Consider the following 18,478-nt stretch of genomic DNA (forward strand, 5'->3'; position numbering starts at 1 on the left):
TTCAAATGTATTTAAAGCAACTAACCATCATTAAAGACACGATCATGGTTCCACCAGTCGAGAGGCAATTACGGCTCATCCCAAATAGATCCGCCATTACTACATGATTAGTAAAGTTAATATTTCTTATGCGTACAACATGACGCCGTTACTGAGCAGTCAAAGCCCACTTCCACATTTCTATAAAATGAGCTCTCTCATATTTTTCCTAATTCTATCCAAATCCGATTGGCCTAAGTATCGGATGATCTCTTACTACGTAAATTCCAACAAATAGACTTTCTTTTCTGATTTCAGGTTGAAACATGAAATATCATAAGAGTTCCTCCAGCCAAACTCTCCAGTTTGGAGCCGAGCTCATTGCTTCACATCGGTCTTTACCCAACCATAGTTCAACTCAGATTTTAGCAGCAATAGTAATCCAATATTTTTCATGTTTTAAATAATCACATGAAAAATGAGATATCTCCTTGATATGGATAACAACAAACACATCCCATGTTTTTGTCGGCATGTTAGATGTGCCGGCACTTTGTGCTAGTCAAATGTGTCACATCCAGAATCAATGGCTCGTCCAAAAAAGATTATTTAAAACATCGATTGAGTAGCGAAAAAAAAAAAATTGTGCTTTAAATGGAGGGCTCGATTATCTTTCCCTCATGAGGCATCTTGTAAAGGGCAAAACCGTGAGGAAGGCCGATTCATGCGGTATCTGGCCTAAAGCGGATAATACCTCCTGTGGGGACGCAGTCCCATTTCTCCGCTCTAACAGGTGGCGCTAGAGGAATGGTCCCGCCGTAACTTCCTCGCACGAATCCTCTCTGGTGGGGGGGGGGGGGGGCTAGTGTTAGGTCTTCATCCATGTAAAACTTTCAGATTGTCACGAATCCTTTCCGTTGGGGGGCTAGTGTTGGAAGGTGGATGGAGGATCCGAAACTTTAGTCCCACATCAGTTAAGTAGCGAAAAAGATTGTGCCTTTAATGGAGGGCTCGATTACTCTTCTCTCAAGGGCGTCTTTTAAAGGACAACTTCGTGAGGAAGACCAACTCGTGCGGTACCTACCTCAAAGCGGACAATACCTTCTATAGAGATGCAGTCTCATTTTTTTGCTTTAACAATCATGTATACAAGAATTTGGCTCACCTTTGCAACAAATATAGTCCCGTTTTACTTTTTCAATATTCATCGAGAATACCATTAAGAATCCATGTCACTGCCGTACGATAATTTAGGATGGAATTCAAAACATCGAGTTAAAAGTGATTTGGCCATCTTGAGAGAGATGGCTTCAACTACAACTGCTTACGTTCTCATGAAACCTTGTCAATCAACTCAGCAGTGTCCTTCTTTGATAATTCTATTAGAAGATATAGTGACCGCAAGGTAATTCAAGGACTTATCAGTAATCTCCAATTGAAGGTTCCTCCTAATCATACATTTCAATCTGGAGGTGGATGAGATTTAGTGAGCAACAGAATGGACATACTCTTATTTACCTTCTAATCTATATATCACCTGATAGGTTTCCAAACCTAACAACGGTCCTCCAATGAAGCTCTAGCACAACGAATGACATCATTAGCATAAAAAAAAAGATAAATTGGAATCATCAGCAAGCTTCGGACCTTTAATTCTTCCTATCTGCAATTGACCATCAAGGATACCACCAAGCAGTTAAATAATGGGAGGTAGAAATGTAGGATAAATAGATAAGGCGATAAAGAGCGGCCTTGCTTAATACATCTACTAGCTGTAATTCACTGAGGTGTGAACACATGATATACAGGTCTGAATCCAAAGAAATCCGGGTTTCGGGTAAAATTCGTACTGCCAAGCACTTGGATAAATAGCCTCTCGGCTGAGACAATCATATGCTTTTTCCATATCAAACTTGAATGACATAGGATGTTCCTCCCTATTAACATTCATGGAACATAGAACTTTCCGAATAGCGAAAATATTGAACAAGAGCATAGCTAATAAATGGCAGCAAACAATACATAAGGAAATGAGCCTTAATCTTGAACATTTTGTGCGTGTTCTGTTTTTGGTATCAATACAATATAAATATTGCACCACAGTGGAGAAAGAACACCATAGATCTATTAATAATTGATGGATGTAAGAAAATATAAAATATATAAATAAATCTACTTTATTCTATCAGCTTAAGTTTTTGAGACAAATTATAATTTTAATATGGTATATATAAAATATATAAAATAAATCTATCTCATCCTATTAACTTAAGCTTTTGGGATATGGAAAGGTCTAACAAGCATCTCATGATAACCAACTGGCAACACAAGAAGCACAGAGCAGTCAACAAGCACGGTATCATTAGAATTAATTTAGAAGAAGCAACCCAAAGTTCAGGTTAAAGATGAGCAGATTCATTCTCAATTGTCCTACCATCAGGGATTCTGACACCATTAGGCATTTCAAAAGACCAAATAGCATTTCTGCTTTCATGAATACGAGTAGGCATATGAAAATAGTAGGAGTTTTGATCACCCTGAGCAACCAATTCCTCCCCTAAAGATGAAGAGAAATAATTCCTGGGATCCTCGCTCGATTCAAGGCAATTTCGGACACGAGCAACTGCCTCCCCGTGGGCTTGCCCGTTAAGAAAACTCCATAAGCAACCCGAAATTTTTGGCTGAAAGCTCAGCAGTTGACGAGTCGAACGACAGTCCAACGCACGCCAATGAGGAGAAAATTAGAAAAAAAGATGAAACGATAACGTTACCTGCTACATACGGTACGTCATCGTTGAAAGTGGCCGGAAAGCTATGGTTGATCCTAATGTGGCATGTTCAGATATCAAAATAAACGAAGTTACGTGGCATGCTGCGTGAGTGCCGTGTTGTTTAGATCAGACATGTCTTTCGGAAAGCGAACTGAGCTGCGGATTGAGACGCGTTATCTATTGTTCATCATTCTAAAAATTTTCTATAAATTTAGCTGTCTTTTGTTGTTTCAGATTTATGTAGTTGTTTTTAATGGTAATGTAGCTAGTTGCGCTCATGTAAGGATGGCATGAGCGGTCGGTGTACTAAAAAAAAAAAAAAAAAAACTTTGGATGCTATTCTGGCAAACTGTGCGCTGATGTAACACTAATAGGAGCATGCAGCACCAAAAGCAATGCTCGAATCCAAAAGAAATCCATAGCCATCGGCTATTCCCCAATTCCAATGCTGTATTCTCTGTTTTGGTACGTACGAAGAGTAAATTGGGGGAGAGGATAGATCGGGAGAAAAATCCATTCATTTTTTATATATTTGGTGAAACATAAAAAAATTTGGATGTGAATAATTTTTCCCTCTATTTGTTAATTATATAATATTTTTATTAAACTATCATTTAATATAAAAATATTATTATTATTATCAATTTATAATACTTATTCGTACTACACAAGCAAAACACTATATAAAATTGTTTTTTATAATTTATAATTATATAAATATTTACTTTTTATTACATTAAACAAAATAAAAAAATTATAAACTAATTTTATATAAAAATAATTAAATATTTTATAATTTAATTTAAACAGTTAATTAATTTTATATAAATAGTTTACTTTAAAAAATGGTGAATATAAATAGGAAAATAGAAGTTGTGTTAGAGTTTTGCCCCAAAAAAATTAATAAAGATAATTTTTATTAATATTAATATCTATTTTCTATATACTTTATTATTATTATTTATATTTTTTTTATTTGAAAGGATATAAATTGGTGGAATAGGATAGATGAATAATTTTATTCTTTTTAATTCATCCTTTTTAAAAAAAATTAAACTAGATCGCGGACGGAGACCAATTATTTTTTCAATCTTATCCACCCTTCCTTTCACGATCCCAGCCAAACCCCCAGCCCAGTTATTGCCCGCCACCATTCAATGCAGGGTCGGGTTATACCTTTCGCACGAAAAAAAAAGATCAACCTTTCTTCGTAAGAATCCACGGTTTGATCGCGAGATCGGAATGCCAGGGCGCGATCCAATGGTCATCGTGGCGAAAGAAAATCAATCATTATTCTGCGCCAAGGATACAACCCGAACCATGGCATCACCGTCCAGAGAAAAAAAATCTCAATTGATTCGCCGGGGTCCACCGTCCGGCGAAAAAAATGCGATGGCCCCACTTCGCGAGGCATGTGCCAGGGAACGGCTGCTGCCGTTGACCAACTCAAACGGAGCCTGGGAAACTATTCCGTCTGAAGCGCGGCAAGAGCCCGTACTCGGAGAGGTACGTCCAAGCAAAAAAACTCAAGTAGGCTACGCGGCGCCTCCCGCCTGACGTGCCGATTGCGTCGCGATAACGTGGCGCCCGATTAATAATTTCCCGAGCTTGACACGTTCCGAACTCCTGCCACGTAGGACGAGAACCGGCGGGGGCAGTGAAAGTTGTGTTACACTGGCACCATACTTCACAAAAGATCTAAAGTTTTTTTTTTGTACCAAAGAAAATATTTCAAATTGAACTCCCAGGATCACATTTTGTACAGACCAGGTGACGAGCGATTAAAACAATATATCTACACAAAATTAGTGGAGCCTTCGTCTTTCGGATCGAAGGGGATCACAACCGCACGATGGACTCAAAGATTCGGAAAAAAACACTCTTCTACAAAAACTTATTATAAAAAAAACTAGAGATCATATCAGATCACCGTTCAGTTCATCGTCTACCGTTCGGCGATTGCTTGAGCGATAGGCGGAGCTCGTCCGTGTAGTGCACCAGTCTACTGCTGCCACGTCAGTCAGGTGATGGAAGGCCATTTGACGAGTGAGCGAGGGAGAAGTGACCGTCCTAGAGGTGGAACCGAGAGCCGGTGATGACGTAGCAGGCGACGCGGAAGCCGGAGACGAGCGCGGAAAGGGCAAGGAAGACGAATCCGGCGAAGCCGAGAGCGACGGAGATGTAGGCCTGCACGCAGAAGGCGCTCTCCGCCGTGCACACGTGCGCCCCCACCAGCCCCCGGGCCTCCACGGTCCCCGCCGCCTCCGCCGCCAGCACCAGGTACGAGAAAACCTAATTCGCCACAATAAAACTCCCATCTTCATAAAAAATCGAATCTTTACGGAATTAATTAGAGAGCAACGAGTAATTTACCTGGTCGTGGGCGAAGTCGAACCAGAGCTGGAGGGGCTCGGGGAAGAGGGTGGCGCCCTTTAGGATCTCCGAGATGGAAAACCCCATCGCGAACAAGGAATAGGCGGCCATGATGGCGTTCGCCGCGAACACGAGCCTGCGAGATTACCGATTTGCCCCTCAGCAGGCCGGGAGCTCAGGGGTGGCAGTTTTGGTAAATAGGGAGGAAGGGGAGGGACTGAGTTGGAATATAATAGTACCTGAAGGGGTGGAAGTGGAGCCAGGAAGGGGAACCAGGGGAGCGGGAGGTGTTGGTGCCCATGAAGATGGCGGCGGCGAGGGAGAAGCAGAAGGCGGCGAGGCGGAGAAGGAGGATAAGCGCGTTGAGGCGGCGGATCTTCTGCTCGGAGACGGTGGAGTGGAAGTGATGGGGGTGGCGGCCGACGGCGGGTGAGGGGAGGCGGGGAGGGGGTGCGTCGCCGTTGCGGAGAGGGGATGGCATCGTGGGGGAAGAAGGGTCATGAGAGAGAAAAGGAGACAGCGGGAGGGGAAAGGCGAGGCGAGACAAAGCGAGCCTTCTTTTTTTCTTATGATCTTGGATCGCCGTTGGAATCGCAAGACGAGCGATGAGGTCCGTCACGAGTTAAAAAGGACGGCAAGAGACAGATGGAGATGGCAACGGCACAGGACAGAGCACGAGGAGGAAGTCGGAGTGGGACCCACATCCTTTTCAGGCCAATCTCTCTCTCTCTCTCTCTCTATTTTTTTTAATGTTTGTTTGTTTGGTTGGTTGTCGTCGTAAGGGGAGGTGAGAACTGAGCCGACGCAGAATTTCCTGGTCTGACCGCATGACATTGGAACCGGGTTTATTAGTGTCTGAGTTTGGGTCTGTCGGGTGGAGTTTTAAATTACATACTTTGACCTGGATGTTAGACAGGTCAGAGTATGGATTAGAATTTTGATTCAACTCGGAACTGGTGTATTTGTTTTGTTTTTTATTTTTTTTTTTTTAGTTACATCGGCAGCTTATACTAGTCTCGAATGAGCATTGTCATCAAAGTCAAGAAACAAAATAGGTGAAGGAACATATACAAAGTGGGTTCAGAAATTTTTTTCAGACTCAATCAGCAGCTCAATTCATCTTCCGAAACACACAATTTGATAGGCATCACACTTTTTCAGGAACTTCTATGTCATCTAAAAGCTGGTTGAAAGAAATCAGTTAGGGTTGGGGCATGGAGAGTAAAGTTAGATTGAGTCTTCGCTGTTACAAGAGTCCTATCTGGGTTCAGCAGCAGGTTGATTACCCTTCAGGTAGATTGCCATCTACAGGTGACGTGGAAGCGAACAATGAATACGGTCAAAGTCCTAGATTGGGTCTTTTTTTTCAGTATCAAAAAAAAAGGGGGTTCCCTCATTAGCAATATATTTATTATGGTGGCCGGCCATGGCCTTGAAAAGGCTTGATTTGGCCGAACTCCAGGATCCTGGTGAAGCGCTTAAGGCTCCTTTGATTGTTTAACCTTGCGATGTTAATAGCGCACTTGCAACAATTAAATTAAACTGCTGATCAGCGTCATAGGGCACCGCAACGTTCCCCACTTAGAGCACCAACCTTGCTTAAGGCTTCTTAAACTATCTACTTATAAAGCCATTAGTCTTAACCCTAGTGTAATTACTATTTTCTTTCAAAACACCTAAGATTTGAACCCCAAACTTTCTGAAAGGTAAGCTCTTAGGAATGAGGTACCAACCAACTATATTAAGAACCCAATTTAATTGCTTAGACACTAATATTATTTTTTCAAGGCTGCTTGTGAGAGTTGTTTGATACCTTAGGCAGTATTTTGTTCAACAATAAAGCAAGGAAATTGCTATCATGAGCCGTTTCTCACATAACCCTTCATTCATTCTCACACCCATAGAAAAATTTTAATCTCTCTTGATTGACTTTTTTTTAGATCCAGGTGGATGGGGGATAGCAGCCTGAGATGGCCACCAGCTTTTCGCCGCCGGACGTCGGAGTTGGGAAAGTGGAGAATGCGGGCCTGATTCGGCCGGTCTCTAAGAGTGAGGTGCTGGGGGATCTTTGAGCCTTAGCAGAGGACAAAGGCCCGAGTCTAGATGGTTTCCTCCTTTTTTTAAGGAGGTATTGGTGCATCACTTAGAGGATAGTAATAGAGCCAGTGCAACCGTTTTTCAGCACGGTGTCGATGGCATATTCCTGGAAGGCAACCTACGTCGCTCTTATTCCGAAGCGCTAGGATGCGATGGAGCTCAGCCATTTTGGGTCGATCAGTTTTTGCACTACTCTTTACAAAATAGTGGCAAAGATTATGGTGGACGGGATGAAGTTGTTGCTGTTGAGCTCATCAGCCAGGAGCAGGAGGCGTTTGTGGGGAGTCGCCGTATTAACAACGTCCTAATTGCCTATGAGATGATGTGAGATCTACAGCGTGCCCCGAGGCGACAAAGCTACATGGCAGTAAAGCTGGATATGGAAAGAGCCTCCAATAGAGTCTACTGAGACTTCCTCAGGTTTGTGCTGGAGAGCTTTGGCCTCCACGAGATTTGGATCGGTTGAGTTCTTGGCTGTGTACAGAGGTCGTCCTTCTCCATCATGATCAAAGGGACGTCATCGTCGTTCTTCCATTCCACCATTGAGCTACATCAAGGGTGCCCCTTATCCCATTATCTATTTATTATTTGTGCTGATGTGTTATCTCGTGCTCTGCGAGCTGCGTGTTGAGAGTGGAAGATAGTCGCCTACAGACTAGCCTCCGATGTCTGACCGATCTTATATTTTTTGTTTACAGATGATTGTCTTCTTCTAGTCAGGATGAGGACAAAGGATGGATACTTACGGATAAATTTTTGGTGTCCGACAAATCTTCCATCTCTTCCTTGCAGAAGATCATCAGGTTAGGGAGCGAACCTTTTTTAAGTCTATAATCTATTTCAGTCCAAAGATGAAGTTGCCGATGAAGTATGCTATCAAGGGGCTCGGAGTTGGAGATGCCGTGGAGTTATATGGTGTCCCATCACTGAAAAGACACTGCAATGTGTCGGAGCCAAAATAAAAAAGGCAGCACCACTTGAAATTAAACTTCCCGGACACCGCAAATCCGAGTCATATCATCCAGGAGTCATCATGTGAATGGGAAATGGGAATTTATGCCATTGTTTAGGTCGCTAGACGGTCACATTTGATTTGTTTTGATGAGCTTGTACTTGCATCATGAATCCTATTATTATGACTCGGAACAAACAATAAGGTTCCAATCCGATGTCGCAACCCCACGCATCATTAACTCTTACATGATCCATACCAGACTGGTTCCAAACCGATGTGGCATCCCGTGAATGGCCAACCCCCCAGCATTGCGCTGGAAATAATTTTAAGAGCAATACTAAAGGTACATATGAAAGTGGTTCCAAAGAAAATAGCAGTAACTTGCAGCAATTGATAGGGTACATGGAATAGTTGAACATTAAGCTGCCAAACCAAAGACTGGAGCATTATTAAAATTTCACTTTGTCAACCATGATAAGTTATATAATTAATTCTGTCAATTAAGAGGGGATTTATAATTGTATGCCGTAAATATGGACTTTGGAGGAGGGGGCCAAGACTGGTCTGAGGATTGGTCAATGGGAGAAGCTCGAGAACAGAAGAAAGTTGTTCAGCAATCAGACCTGGCAGAGTCCAAGGAGATCCACAAACAGAACCTCTTACTTTTCAAATCATTGTTCCAAGTATTTGCGTACTGATCAGTGACAGGGAGCTCTATAAAGAACATGCCCATGTTAAATCTTATTGGTCCAATGTCCTCTCACAAAAAAAAAAAGCTCAAAGTAATCTTCCAGAATCCGACTTCTAAGGAAAAATTCATATTGAAAGACCATCAAGGTCCAAGCAACTACAACCTGCTCCATGGATGACTTCAAATCCTTGTTCAAGGGACAAGGACTGTAGTAAGTTGCACATGCACATATTGATAGACCAAAAGTTCAAGGTGCTGCATCTCCGTCCAGGATTAAGATACTCTGGTTCACACACAAACTTGAAAGGATCCAAACTCTTTTCCTTTCCCCCTGAGACCAACCACCCCAGGGTGAGTTGAATGAGGGTCAAAGTCAGAGCCAAAATTATCTGCCACGTTTCCTTGTTAGAGATTTTGAAGTTAATTGCAGGAGTACAGAAATTACCAGACATTGAATCCTCGACAAGTCAGCCAACAGCTATGTTAATAACACAGAATGTTGGAAAACTTAGCATTGGATGAGCTAAAATAGTGCAAGTTTAGTGATTTCTTCCATAGTGTGTGTTCAACATTTACAATACCATAGAGTAACATAAAAGGTTCAACAAAAGGTTCCATAAAGTTAACAAAGATCTGTTTGTCCTAAATTTCTTCATTTGGACTTTATGACCTGTCAGACTTTCCACCAGAGATTATATGAAAAGCAAACAAGCAGATATTTTCAAAAAAATCACTCAAGTGAAGCCTAATGAGAACTCATTAAAGTTTTTTAATTGGATAGCCGACAACCCTTTAAGAGCAAGATGATGCCAAATAATCAGCATCTTTCAAACTTTTCTTGCGATAAAAAATAACAAGTATTGTTGCTGCTACAAACGATAAACTATAACCAGAATATGTGGAACCCACAGTCAACAGTCACCTAGTTTTAGCCATGATAATTATCTGAACAGTAACTTACTGCTACAAGCAAAACAGTTCAAACCACACATGACGAACTAACGTCTGAAAAAAAAAACTGCAACGAACATATGGATTCAAATGCCACAAACTTAAAATACAAAAAGGGGAGAGAGAGAGATGAAAAAGAAGAAGGCCCAACTTCACTAAACTGAAGCGATCATAATTTATAGAAATGAAGAGGGTTACAGTAGTGAGATGTGTCCCCTAGAATCATTACAACAGACCAAGACACTTGAAACTCACCAAACCCACATTAGATAAGCAAACGACCAAATAGCGTGCAACCGCAGTTTGTTGAGAGACAAAAACGAGACCACCACTGGAAGACAATGGAAAATCTACAAGAGTTGTAAGAGACTGCCACTGGATATGCAGCATCTCTCCCATACCACAAGACTTCCACAGAGACCAGCATGAAGCTGGGCAGACCCTTTTATCTCCGACAAAGCTCCACTCTTTCAAGCTCTTACAGAATTTCTTGGGATCGTCTAACAATGCGGCTGACTTTCTTCTTAAATTCATCCCTCCTCTCCCTCCATTCCTTCTGCATGGCAATTTAAGTAAATTCACATCGGATCAACTTCCATGACAAAATTCAGAGGCGACTGCAGATTGGACTAACCTTATTGAAAAATTATGACACTGGTGTATGAAAGAAGGATAAGCAAATCAGAAACTTAAAATATGGTGGAACATGGCATCAAATTCCAAACAAGCAACAAATATCAAATTCCAATAATAAAATTGACAGGGAAACCTGAAGTTACAATGTAACTCAAATTTAACCAATGCTGAAGTATGGGAGGAATATCCACACTAAACTGTCAGATTTGCCAGCTCTTCAGAGGCAAAGACCCCTGACATACAGAACAATATTTTTACACATTTTGCTAAAAACTCTAAGCAAAATCCAATTGTGTCATATATTAATTCTATATTTGTGCATGAAGAACAAATGAACCTGAGTTCCCTTGTAAACACTGACCAAAATTATTAAGAAAGTACAGCAGCATCATTCTAAAATTAATTTTACTTGGAAGGTGTAATGTGTCCCTACACCAGAAATATGATGAAAAATTCAAGGGTATCATTTGACATTTAAGTTACTACAACAATAAGTGATTCGGCCATTTCCTTTTTGGTGCTCAATAATTATAGGTAATGCAGCATCATTTTCTAACCAACAATTTATAAATTTAGCTAAAAACATCATAAGAAAAATAAGAATTAATTGAACAATTTAATAATTTATAATCTTCTCTCTGTAAATGAAAACTAGACCTAAAAACTTATGACTTCGTGGTACAAGTTGATATATAATTTCAGATTAGTTTCTAAGCACAAGGGATCAGAGAAAGGATCCAGGGCCATCAGGCCACTTGAGCAGTCAGATATGGAACCAGTTAGGTAAATGCATGGGCATGTGTTGTTATGTTGTTCCACCATACAACCGGAACACATATTAGGAAAAATGATATATAAACAAAACTAAGATACTGCTTCTAAGCAACCAAAAATGACCAAAAGAAAACAATGTCTAAAGTAACATATTGATACAAGTAACTTAAAAATTATGTTTTTCTAAATGCTGGTCCTTAAACCGACATCCAAAATCATCACAATGCACAGGTACAAGACAGTTTTCTGCTTTCTCAAGCCTTCCTCTTGAAATTGCCCTTTAAAAGATCCAAGGTACCTACGAAACAGTAGCCTTCCAGCACCTAAAACAAGGCTTCTGTACATTAAGTTCGCTTGAGATTTTGTGCTCCTTTATCACATTCAGCCTTTATATCTCCAAGATAGCATTTAGTTCTACTTGATTTAAAATAAATTCCCACCAAAAGTTTTCTAACCATCATATTTGGACTGTCCTAAGACTCTAGCATGAAAATCGATATGTAGAAGCATCAGATGGATTCTCAAATACTCAAAAGTGCATTAAGGAAAAATATCTGTTAAGAATAAAAGAGACACCTAAGCATTCAACAGCACAGACACAAGATCTGACAGGTTCTGTTCTCCAGTAGAAAGAAGGGGCTTTACTGTCCTTGGGAAATAACACTTGAACAAAGAAAATAACTTGAATGAGGACATGTTATTTACTTGAACCATTAGGTAATCAAAACTTCCGCGGCACAAGTGACACCTCACACATAAACTAAGAAAATTTAACTCAGCTAGGTACTTCTTTGTTAAGACATTATCTCAAATCTTCAAATCTTCAGCAATCACACTCTTCTGTAAATGTCCATTGGCTTCGTGGAGTGCAAAGTGTGTATAGAACATTTTGGACATCAGCTGGCTGGTCTCACTCTTATGACCCAGTTTGTGGCAGCAGCAGCGAATGCCAGCAATGGTCAAACAATTCAAATTTCAAGTCTTATTGGCATCATGAGTGCAGTGCTGCAGCAATATGAAATGATTAGAATTCCAAATTAAATTCCCTCTCATGAGCCAAATGCCTAAACCATAGAGCATATAGGTTCGGCAGCTCCAGGATCCACCGGAAACCCAAAATAACATATCTGATCAGCTCAGAATTGAGTTTTAAGCAACATAAGCAATCAGCAGTCTGGTCAAGTCTGATGTTGACTTGTATCTTATAGATTCTGCAATTGGACCTGGACTAATCCCTTGTATAAAGGTGTAGACCCCACCTAATCCTGAATTGTTCACATGTTTCAAATTAGAGCATGGAATAATTCCAACTGTTGCATTGAAGTGGTCAAGCTTATGGCCCAAAATTCTTTGAGACATCTCAAATCACTTCTAATCATAGCCAATTAAGACTCAGGTCCATTGTTGTTGGAACCATTTGTAGCCTAATTGGAGAATAAACCCAAGTCCATCAGAGGATCACAACAATTCTTATGATCCAGACAGGGTTTATCTGAACAGATGCAATGCTTGTATCATATTTCAACTGAATATATCCCATGGAGTCAACTATGTATATAGTTTTTTAAAATTCAAATAAGGATATTGATATTCATGTAATAAATATACAAAAAATAGAAACCATTGTCATTGATAATCAATGTGAGAGTGAATCATTGACCATTGGTCAAGCTTAGGCAACATTAATGTTGTCAAATCTTAAACAAAAGTTTATATGATCTTTCTAATTGCACTGCCTCTGACATAAAAGGAGATGCAACTTATAAATATAGTGTTGTTTTTCCATTCACCAGGTTAAGCACTTCAAGCCACAAATTACTACAAACACTCATAACTAACTGCTTAGGGACAACTTTTACTGCACTAGACTTCTGGCCTTCCACTCTTCATATTTAATAAGCTAGTATATTCACAAATCCATCTCAAACAAAGATTTACTTTGGATAATTGTCTATGAATAAGCAAAACTAATCAATGATATTAGTGTGATTTTCACGTTTTACAATGATATTTGTTCAAATTCTCTTATTAATGCAAGTCCAGAGTATATCCAGGAAGACAAACTTTACAGCTTATTGGACACCATCAGTAAATAGACGAGATCTTAAAAGGAACACATCAATTTATAATATATATATAAAACGTAGCAAATTGAAAACAAAACATTTTCTTATGTCCACTGTTTCTTGCAGCCCTCAATGGGCTGCAACCCAGAGATAGATTTTCATAAATAATGAATAAATGACTGACAATTAATAAAGAGAAACCAAGAATAATAAAAATTAGAAAAACAGTATCTAAAAACGCAAAATTTTCACTTACAGCAGCTTCAATGTTAGCTGGAGATTCATCATTAGGACTAGAAAGCATAGAGATAATACTCAGTACTATGCTCTCAACCTGCATATTTCACGTATCCCATTATTCTGATGTAGTAACATGCTCCAATAACAAAATATATAGAAAGTTAAATATTGAAATACAGATGAAGATTACACCTTCAGATGATTGCAATCATAAATAAATAGATACACAATGCTGCAGAATGTTGATATCTTTACAGTCAAAATAAGCATTATAGGCAAACCATTATCGGTAAAATAATGAAAATGAATCCTGCAATCCTACAGGGAATACTGCACCCATACATTTAAATAACTCCTTGATTTATTTTATCATAGGACTATTTTCCCAAAAATTACAGAAGTTATGATCCCCTAGGTATCAATTAACTTTCTCTATTGAAGTTTAATCCCTCTGACTTGAAGGGCTGCAAGCAGGTCAGGCAGGATGTAGTTTCAGCACAACCTAAGCTTCATCCATGTTTGAATTGCCACAAAAAGATATAAATCCAAGATTGGTCCGCTTCCCTCCAGGGCAAGTTGAATTGGTTCGAGATTTATTTTATTGATCTATCTAGTTATTTTTGGGTCAAATCTTGAACAACAGGCATTATTATAACATACAGGCATTAACAACAACCAGTTCCACATAGGATTAACCAACAACTACATATAACTTATCATTAATCAATACAAATCGATCAACTTCGTGTCTGTTAAATAGTATTGTTATAAATTGGGACAACTAGTAGAAATAAAATCAAGAATGTATAAAAAAATAAGAAAAAACTTTGAGTTTTAAATACTGTTGATGGTTAAATTTATGGAGCCTTAAAATATTTTTAATATGCCACAGTTCTTGAATAACTTACATTGTTTCAAAATTTAAAAATTACTTTGGTTTATCTCCATAAGTTCCAGCAGCCCTCAAGTTTCTTCTACTAGTTAACGATCAATGAAGTTCCAATGTCAAAAGTTATGCTAAAATAATCTCAACCTCTCTATAAAACAAATGATTCCAGTCATTTGAAATGACCAGAAAAGGTTCCATTGAATACATATCCTATCACCCAAAAGATGAATGTTAGAACATAATCCTTCATTGCTGTACCAAATAAAGAGAAAATGTTTGTATAGTATAACATAGGGAATTACTTACCCAGTGAAACAATCCTTATATCACTAAATTCGACTTCTAATGTAGGCCCGATTTTTTTGAGCTTGAAGATGACCAGATCATGTGCAAATGATGATATTCAGATTTACTACAATTAGCAGAATTTGGAATTTATATGACATTTGGATTGGCTATTTGTTCAATATAAAAAATGAATACAAATATGGGATACTATCTGCACCATTCGCGAGATAATTAGAACATTCTTAATAGGAAGCCAATTAAGAAAAGAAAAATCAATATAAACAAAAGAGAATACACCATTATAACATGTGAAAAGCCATACTGTATGCACAGGTGTCCAACGCTCACTTGCGAGCTCATATCCATTTGGGTCTTCCCCAGGTGGATGAAGAATTGATATGCAAACACGGCCATCAGGATAAACTGAAGTTCCAATAAGAAACAAGACATTCTTATATACTGTATCACATGGTAAGGTAAACAGGATGATTTATAAAAACACGCTTTAGAAACTAACCATTTGGATGCCACATCTCTGATGTAAATCTGACTGTTGGAGGGCTATTGGGATAGTTGGCAGGAAAGCTCATAATTGCATTAAAATAGCCACCATCACTGCAAGATTAGATACCAACAAGGTAGCAAAAACAAAAAAAAAAAGGAAATTTATCGAAGTCTAAGAACTGCCTTTGAATAATAAAAAATGACAACAACATTTAAGCCACTATATAACAGTTTGATATTCTCTCCTACATTTACTGTAATCTTATTTTCTGATTCCTACAGGTTCACTAACAAATCATCATCAAATGTCATGGAATATAAGATGCAAGAGAAGAATTTCCTGCAAAAGTTTTGAATTCAGAAAACCATTTTCAAATTCCAATACATGGGCCTTAGCATAAAAAATTATACAGGCATTAGCCTATCAACAGTGGGGTGGGCATCATGATCCCACTTGACTATTGGTTCCTTATCATTGCCACCATCAAGATGGAGAATGCCTTGAAATCTCTTCTAAACATATGCTAACACGCTGTATGGACTTCTACAAACATCCACCTAAATATCAGAGAACCTGACAATTGTAAGAAAATTAATTTCTGCAGGTACAAAGGGTCAAACAAAATTTAAAAGATGGTTTACAGTTCCCACTCATAGCCCACAGTGTCATCAAATCGCTGACTCATCAATTTTGGCTTAGCCTAAAAGATCCCGCTTTGCTATGGGTTCCTATCCCAAGCCAGGACCTCCAAAATCATGAGTTCATTCATACAACTATGAATTGCACTCCAAAACTCAGATTAGAAAATTCTCTGACGGACTCATCTCCATATCGAAGAATCAAATAATTACGAGAAAATTAATAATAAAGGCCTCGCAGGACCAAATCAAAGAGCTTTGGATGAGGTAAAAGATAACCAGAAACTAAAGTTTCTTTTGAGGCATCGCGATCAAAGATCCTATCTTTCCATGTTCCAAGTCATGCAAAACCCCAAGCAATCGAACTAAAACCCTAACTTCACCACACAAACCAGCCGTAGCTCGACAGAATCCATAAAAATCCTAATTTTCAAGCAGTCCAAACAGTCAACCAGCGAAAACAACAAAAAGATTCACGTTTCTACCAACAGAATTCACAATAACTAGAACGAAAAGAGATGAACAAAAGAAAGAAGAGATAAAACCATGATTACACGAGGTGGGAAGCCACGACTCACTAAAGCGTATCGGGGGGGCCGATGATAGTCACGTTCCACTCAAAAATATTGGTATCATCAACCAGGCCGGCCGAGAACCCGTCCACAGGATTCTTGGTAAGATCTGATCCAACAACAAGAAAAACAAAACATTTCATCCGATCGATGCACGCCAAGAAAGCAAATCTCCAAAAGAAAACCCTTGAAACCATCAGAATCGACGCAGAAATGATCTTATCCGCACCTTTCAGCTGCTTCGCGAGGAGCAGGCTCGCTTGGCTCGTCGCGGCCATCAACAACCCAACCCAATTGATAGAGATAGGGATACGAGAGCGGCCGATAAGAAGAGCTTCCGACCGAAATGGGAAAGAGGGGAAGGCGAGGAGGAGGAGGACCGGGCTTCCAAAAAGACACGAGTTGCCGTGTGCGGATTCCGGAAAGAGAAGGGGATGCAATGGACGACGGGCGAGAAAGAGAAGAAAATTTTAATTTTAAATAAAATAAAGAAAAATATATTAAAAAAAATTTAGAAATACATTTATATTATTTGATTTCCTTTTTTTCGGTAAATATATTGCGTGGTGATCCGTTCGACGTCGAATGGTTATATCCAAACGCAAACCCGCAAACTTACGGGGCAAACTAAACGGCGTGGTCGGGACGACGCCGTTTTGCCGGCAGCTGGCAACGGGAGTTACTTTGGGTCGGATGATCCTGGCCGTCTGATGGGCAGGGGAGTCATAATTTGGTTGGGTTGGGTTACTTGGTGGTGAATGGGAGCGAGTTAGGCCGTAGGTGCGCTGTTGTAGGTCACAAGCCATTGGAATTCAGTTGACCAAAGAATGTGATATAGAGTGTATCATACTGTACCAATTCAATACTGATATATGATATGAAGGGTATATAGTCCGAACCGATTTCATACCATTTTGATACAGTAATGATACCGGTACGAAGCTCAGAACCAAAATGGCATAGCTAAATGTGCACCATTTTATATATGGGCCATTTGCGATAAAAGTAGATAGCATTTTTAGTCGGTCTAGGACATGGGTGAATTCAATTTGAACTTTGGGATAGGGTCGTGTGGCTGATGCAGTGTTACATTTGACGCATTTGTGAACAAACAAAAAGAACACGTCATGGTATCTTTTTAGAAGCATCGAATAGTTTCTAGATAACTCACCTTCCATGCAACTTGATAAATCAAGATTGCTTTTTTTTTAAAAAAAAAGAAGAAACTAACAGGGGGAAATCAAGGGGTGCACAGAGAGAGAGAGAGAGAGAGAGAGAAGCAGCACGAGCAATGGATCACTTTTTTTTGTGAACTAATTAATTGACGTAAAAATTTTAGGTTAATAGAATATATTAATAATATCTGTAAAAATAAACACTTTCTGCTGTGTATGGTCCAATTCATGTGCATGGAAATACAACTAAGCCAGTGAATTATCTCCAACTAACTAATTAACTCTTAAGACCTAAATTAATTGGTGAATGGATCAATAATGTTTATTATACTTAATATTTCTAGCAATATGAAAATCTCTAAAACCCGTATATCCATGCTGAAAGCATTCTCCGTTGTTCCGTTCTTGTTTTCTTGCATGTCAATTTGCAATAATATTAATATTTTATGTAGTTTCATGCTAAGTTTTTGAGCTGACAAATACTAGAAATATAAATAAAAACAATCCATTATAAGTTATTAATATTTATTCAATTTAAAATAAAAATTGCCTAGCATAGGAATTTTAAGAGCCATAGGTTCAAATTAATTCATGCTATCCAGCGTTGTAAGACCTTTGCAATGCACTGCAGGGGATCCAAACTTCAGATAGCACGGTATTTGATTGGTCCGAATTTAAGCATCCAAGCCTCGCTGAAATAATTTGAATCAACATGACGTTACCTAAATGATACTTCTCTTTAATAAATTATGATTTGATTTTTAATTTTCACGGACGGATGCTTTGGCCGGAGCCTCATGCAATAGTTAGCCCACATTAAGCTAACAGAGAAAGAGAACTATATTCCTTCCAAGGTATTGTCCGCTTTGGGCGCTCCG

The 18,478-nt window shown here is 39.1% G+C and overlaps 2 protein-coding genes and 1 long non-coding RNA gene across 6 annotated transcripts; 1 reads left to right on the forward strand and 2 right to left on the reverse strand.

Moving 5' to 3' along the window:
- Positions 1-4,436: 4,436 nt before the first annotated feature.
- Positions 4,437-5,732, reverse strand: LOC103696696 (CASP-like protein 4C1). Its single transcript, XM_008778392.5, has 3 exons — positions 5,363-5,732; positions 5,124-5,259; positions 4,437-5,042 (listed from the first exon to the last, which is right to left on the reverse strand). The coding sequence occupies exons 1-3, from the start codon at positions 5,602-5,604 to the stop codon at positions 4,821-4,823; spliced, it is 600 nt and encodes a 199-aa protein (XP_008776614.2). The 5' UTR covers positions 5,605-5,732; the 3' UTR covers positions 4,437-4,820.
- Positions 4,893-8,419, forward strand: LOC113461297 (uncharacterized). The gene is made up of 3 exons (XR_015973260.1): positions 4,893-5,030; positions 7,064-7,778; positions 7,919-8,419. It is a non-coding gene; the product is annotated as an uncharacterized LOC113461297 (long non-coding RNA).
- Positions 8,420-9,968: 1,549 nt separating this feature from the next.
- Positions 9,969-16,885, reverse strand: LOC103696704 (ubiquitin-conjugating enzyme E2 7). Of its 4 annotated transcripts, none has more exons than XR_015973259.1 (7): positions 16,655-16,885; positions 16,432-16,534; positions 15,228-15,325; positions 15,033-15,133; positions 13,550-13,627; positions 10,597-10,686; positions 10,293-10,471 (listed from the first exon to the last, which is right to left on the reverse strand). XR_015973259.1 is itself a non-coding variant. In XM_008778404.5 (6 exons), the coding sequence occupies exons 1-6, from the start codon at positions 16,701-16,703 to the stop codon at positions 10,296-10,298; spliced, it is 507 nt and encodes a 168-aa protein (XP_008776626.1). In that variant the 5' UTR covers positions 16,704-16,883; the 3' UTR covers positions 9,969-10,295. The 4 variants fall into 4 exon arrangements, 2 of the variants coding, with proteins under 2 accessions (XP_008776626.1, XP_088567079.1); XR_015973258.1 differs by having other exon boundaries at positions 10,587-10,686; XM_008778404.5 differs by lacking the exon at positions 10,597-10,686 and having other exon boundaries at positions 9,969-10,373; positions 16,655-16,883.
- Between the last annotated feature and the right edge of the window lie 1,593 nt (positions 16,886-18,478).

This window comes from Phoenix dactylifera, chromosome 14 (assembly GCF_051530095.1).
Source record: "Phoenix dactylifera cultivar Ajwa chromosome 14, Ajwa_hap1_PhDact_Kaust_v1.1, whole genome shotgun sequence".
Taxonomy (NCBI): Eukaryota; Viridiplantae; Streptophyta; class Magnoliopsida; order Arecales; family Arecaceae; genus Phoenix; species Phoenix dactylifera.

Coding starts and splice junctions, on each gene's coding strand:
- LOC103696696 (XM_008778392.5), bottom strand. CDS start 5,604: ATGCCATCCCCTCTCCGCAACGGCGACGCACCCCCTCCCCGCCTCCCC. Junction 5,260..5,362: donor CTCCACTTCCACCCCTTCAG/GTACTATTATAT, acceptor GTAATCTCGCAG/GCTCGTGTTCGCGGCGAACG. Junction 5,043..5,123: donor TCGACTTCGCCCACGACCAG/GTAAATTACTCG, acceptor GTGGCGAATTAG/GTTTTCTCGTACCTGGTGCT.
- LOC103696704 (XM_008778404.5), bottom strand. CDS start 16,703: ATGGCCGCGACGAGCCAAGCGAGCCTGCTCCTCGCGAAGCAGCTGAAA. Junction 15,326..16,431: donor GGCCCCCCCGATACGCTTTA/GTGAGTCGTGGC, acceptor CTAATCTTGCAG/TGATGGTGGCTATTTTAATG. Junction 13,628..15,032: donor GTTGGACACCTGTGCATACA/GTATGGCTTTTC, acceptor TGAAATATGCAG/GTTGAGAGCATAGTACTGAG.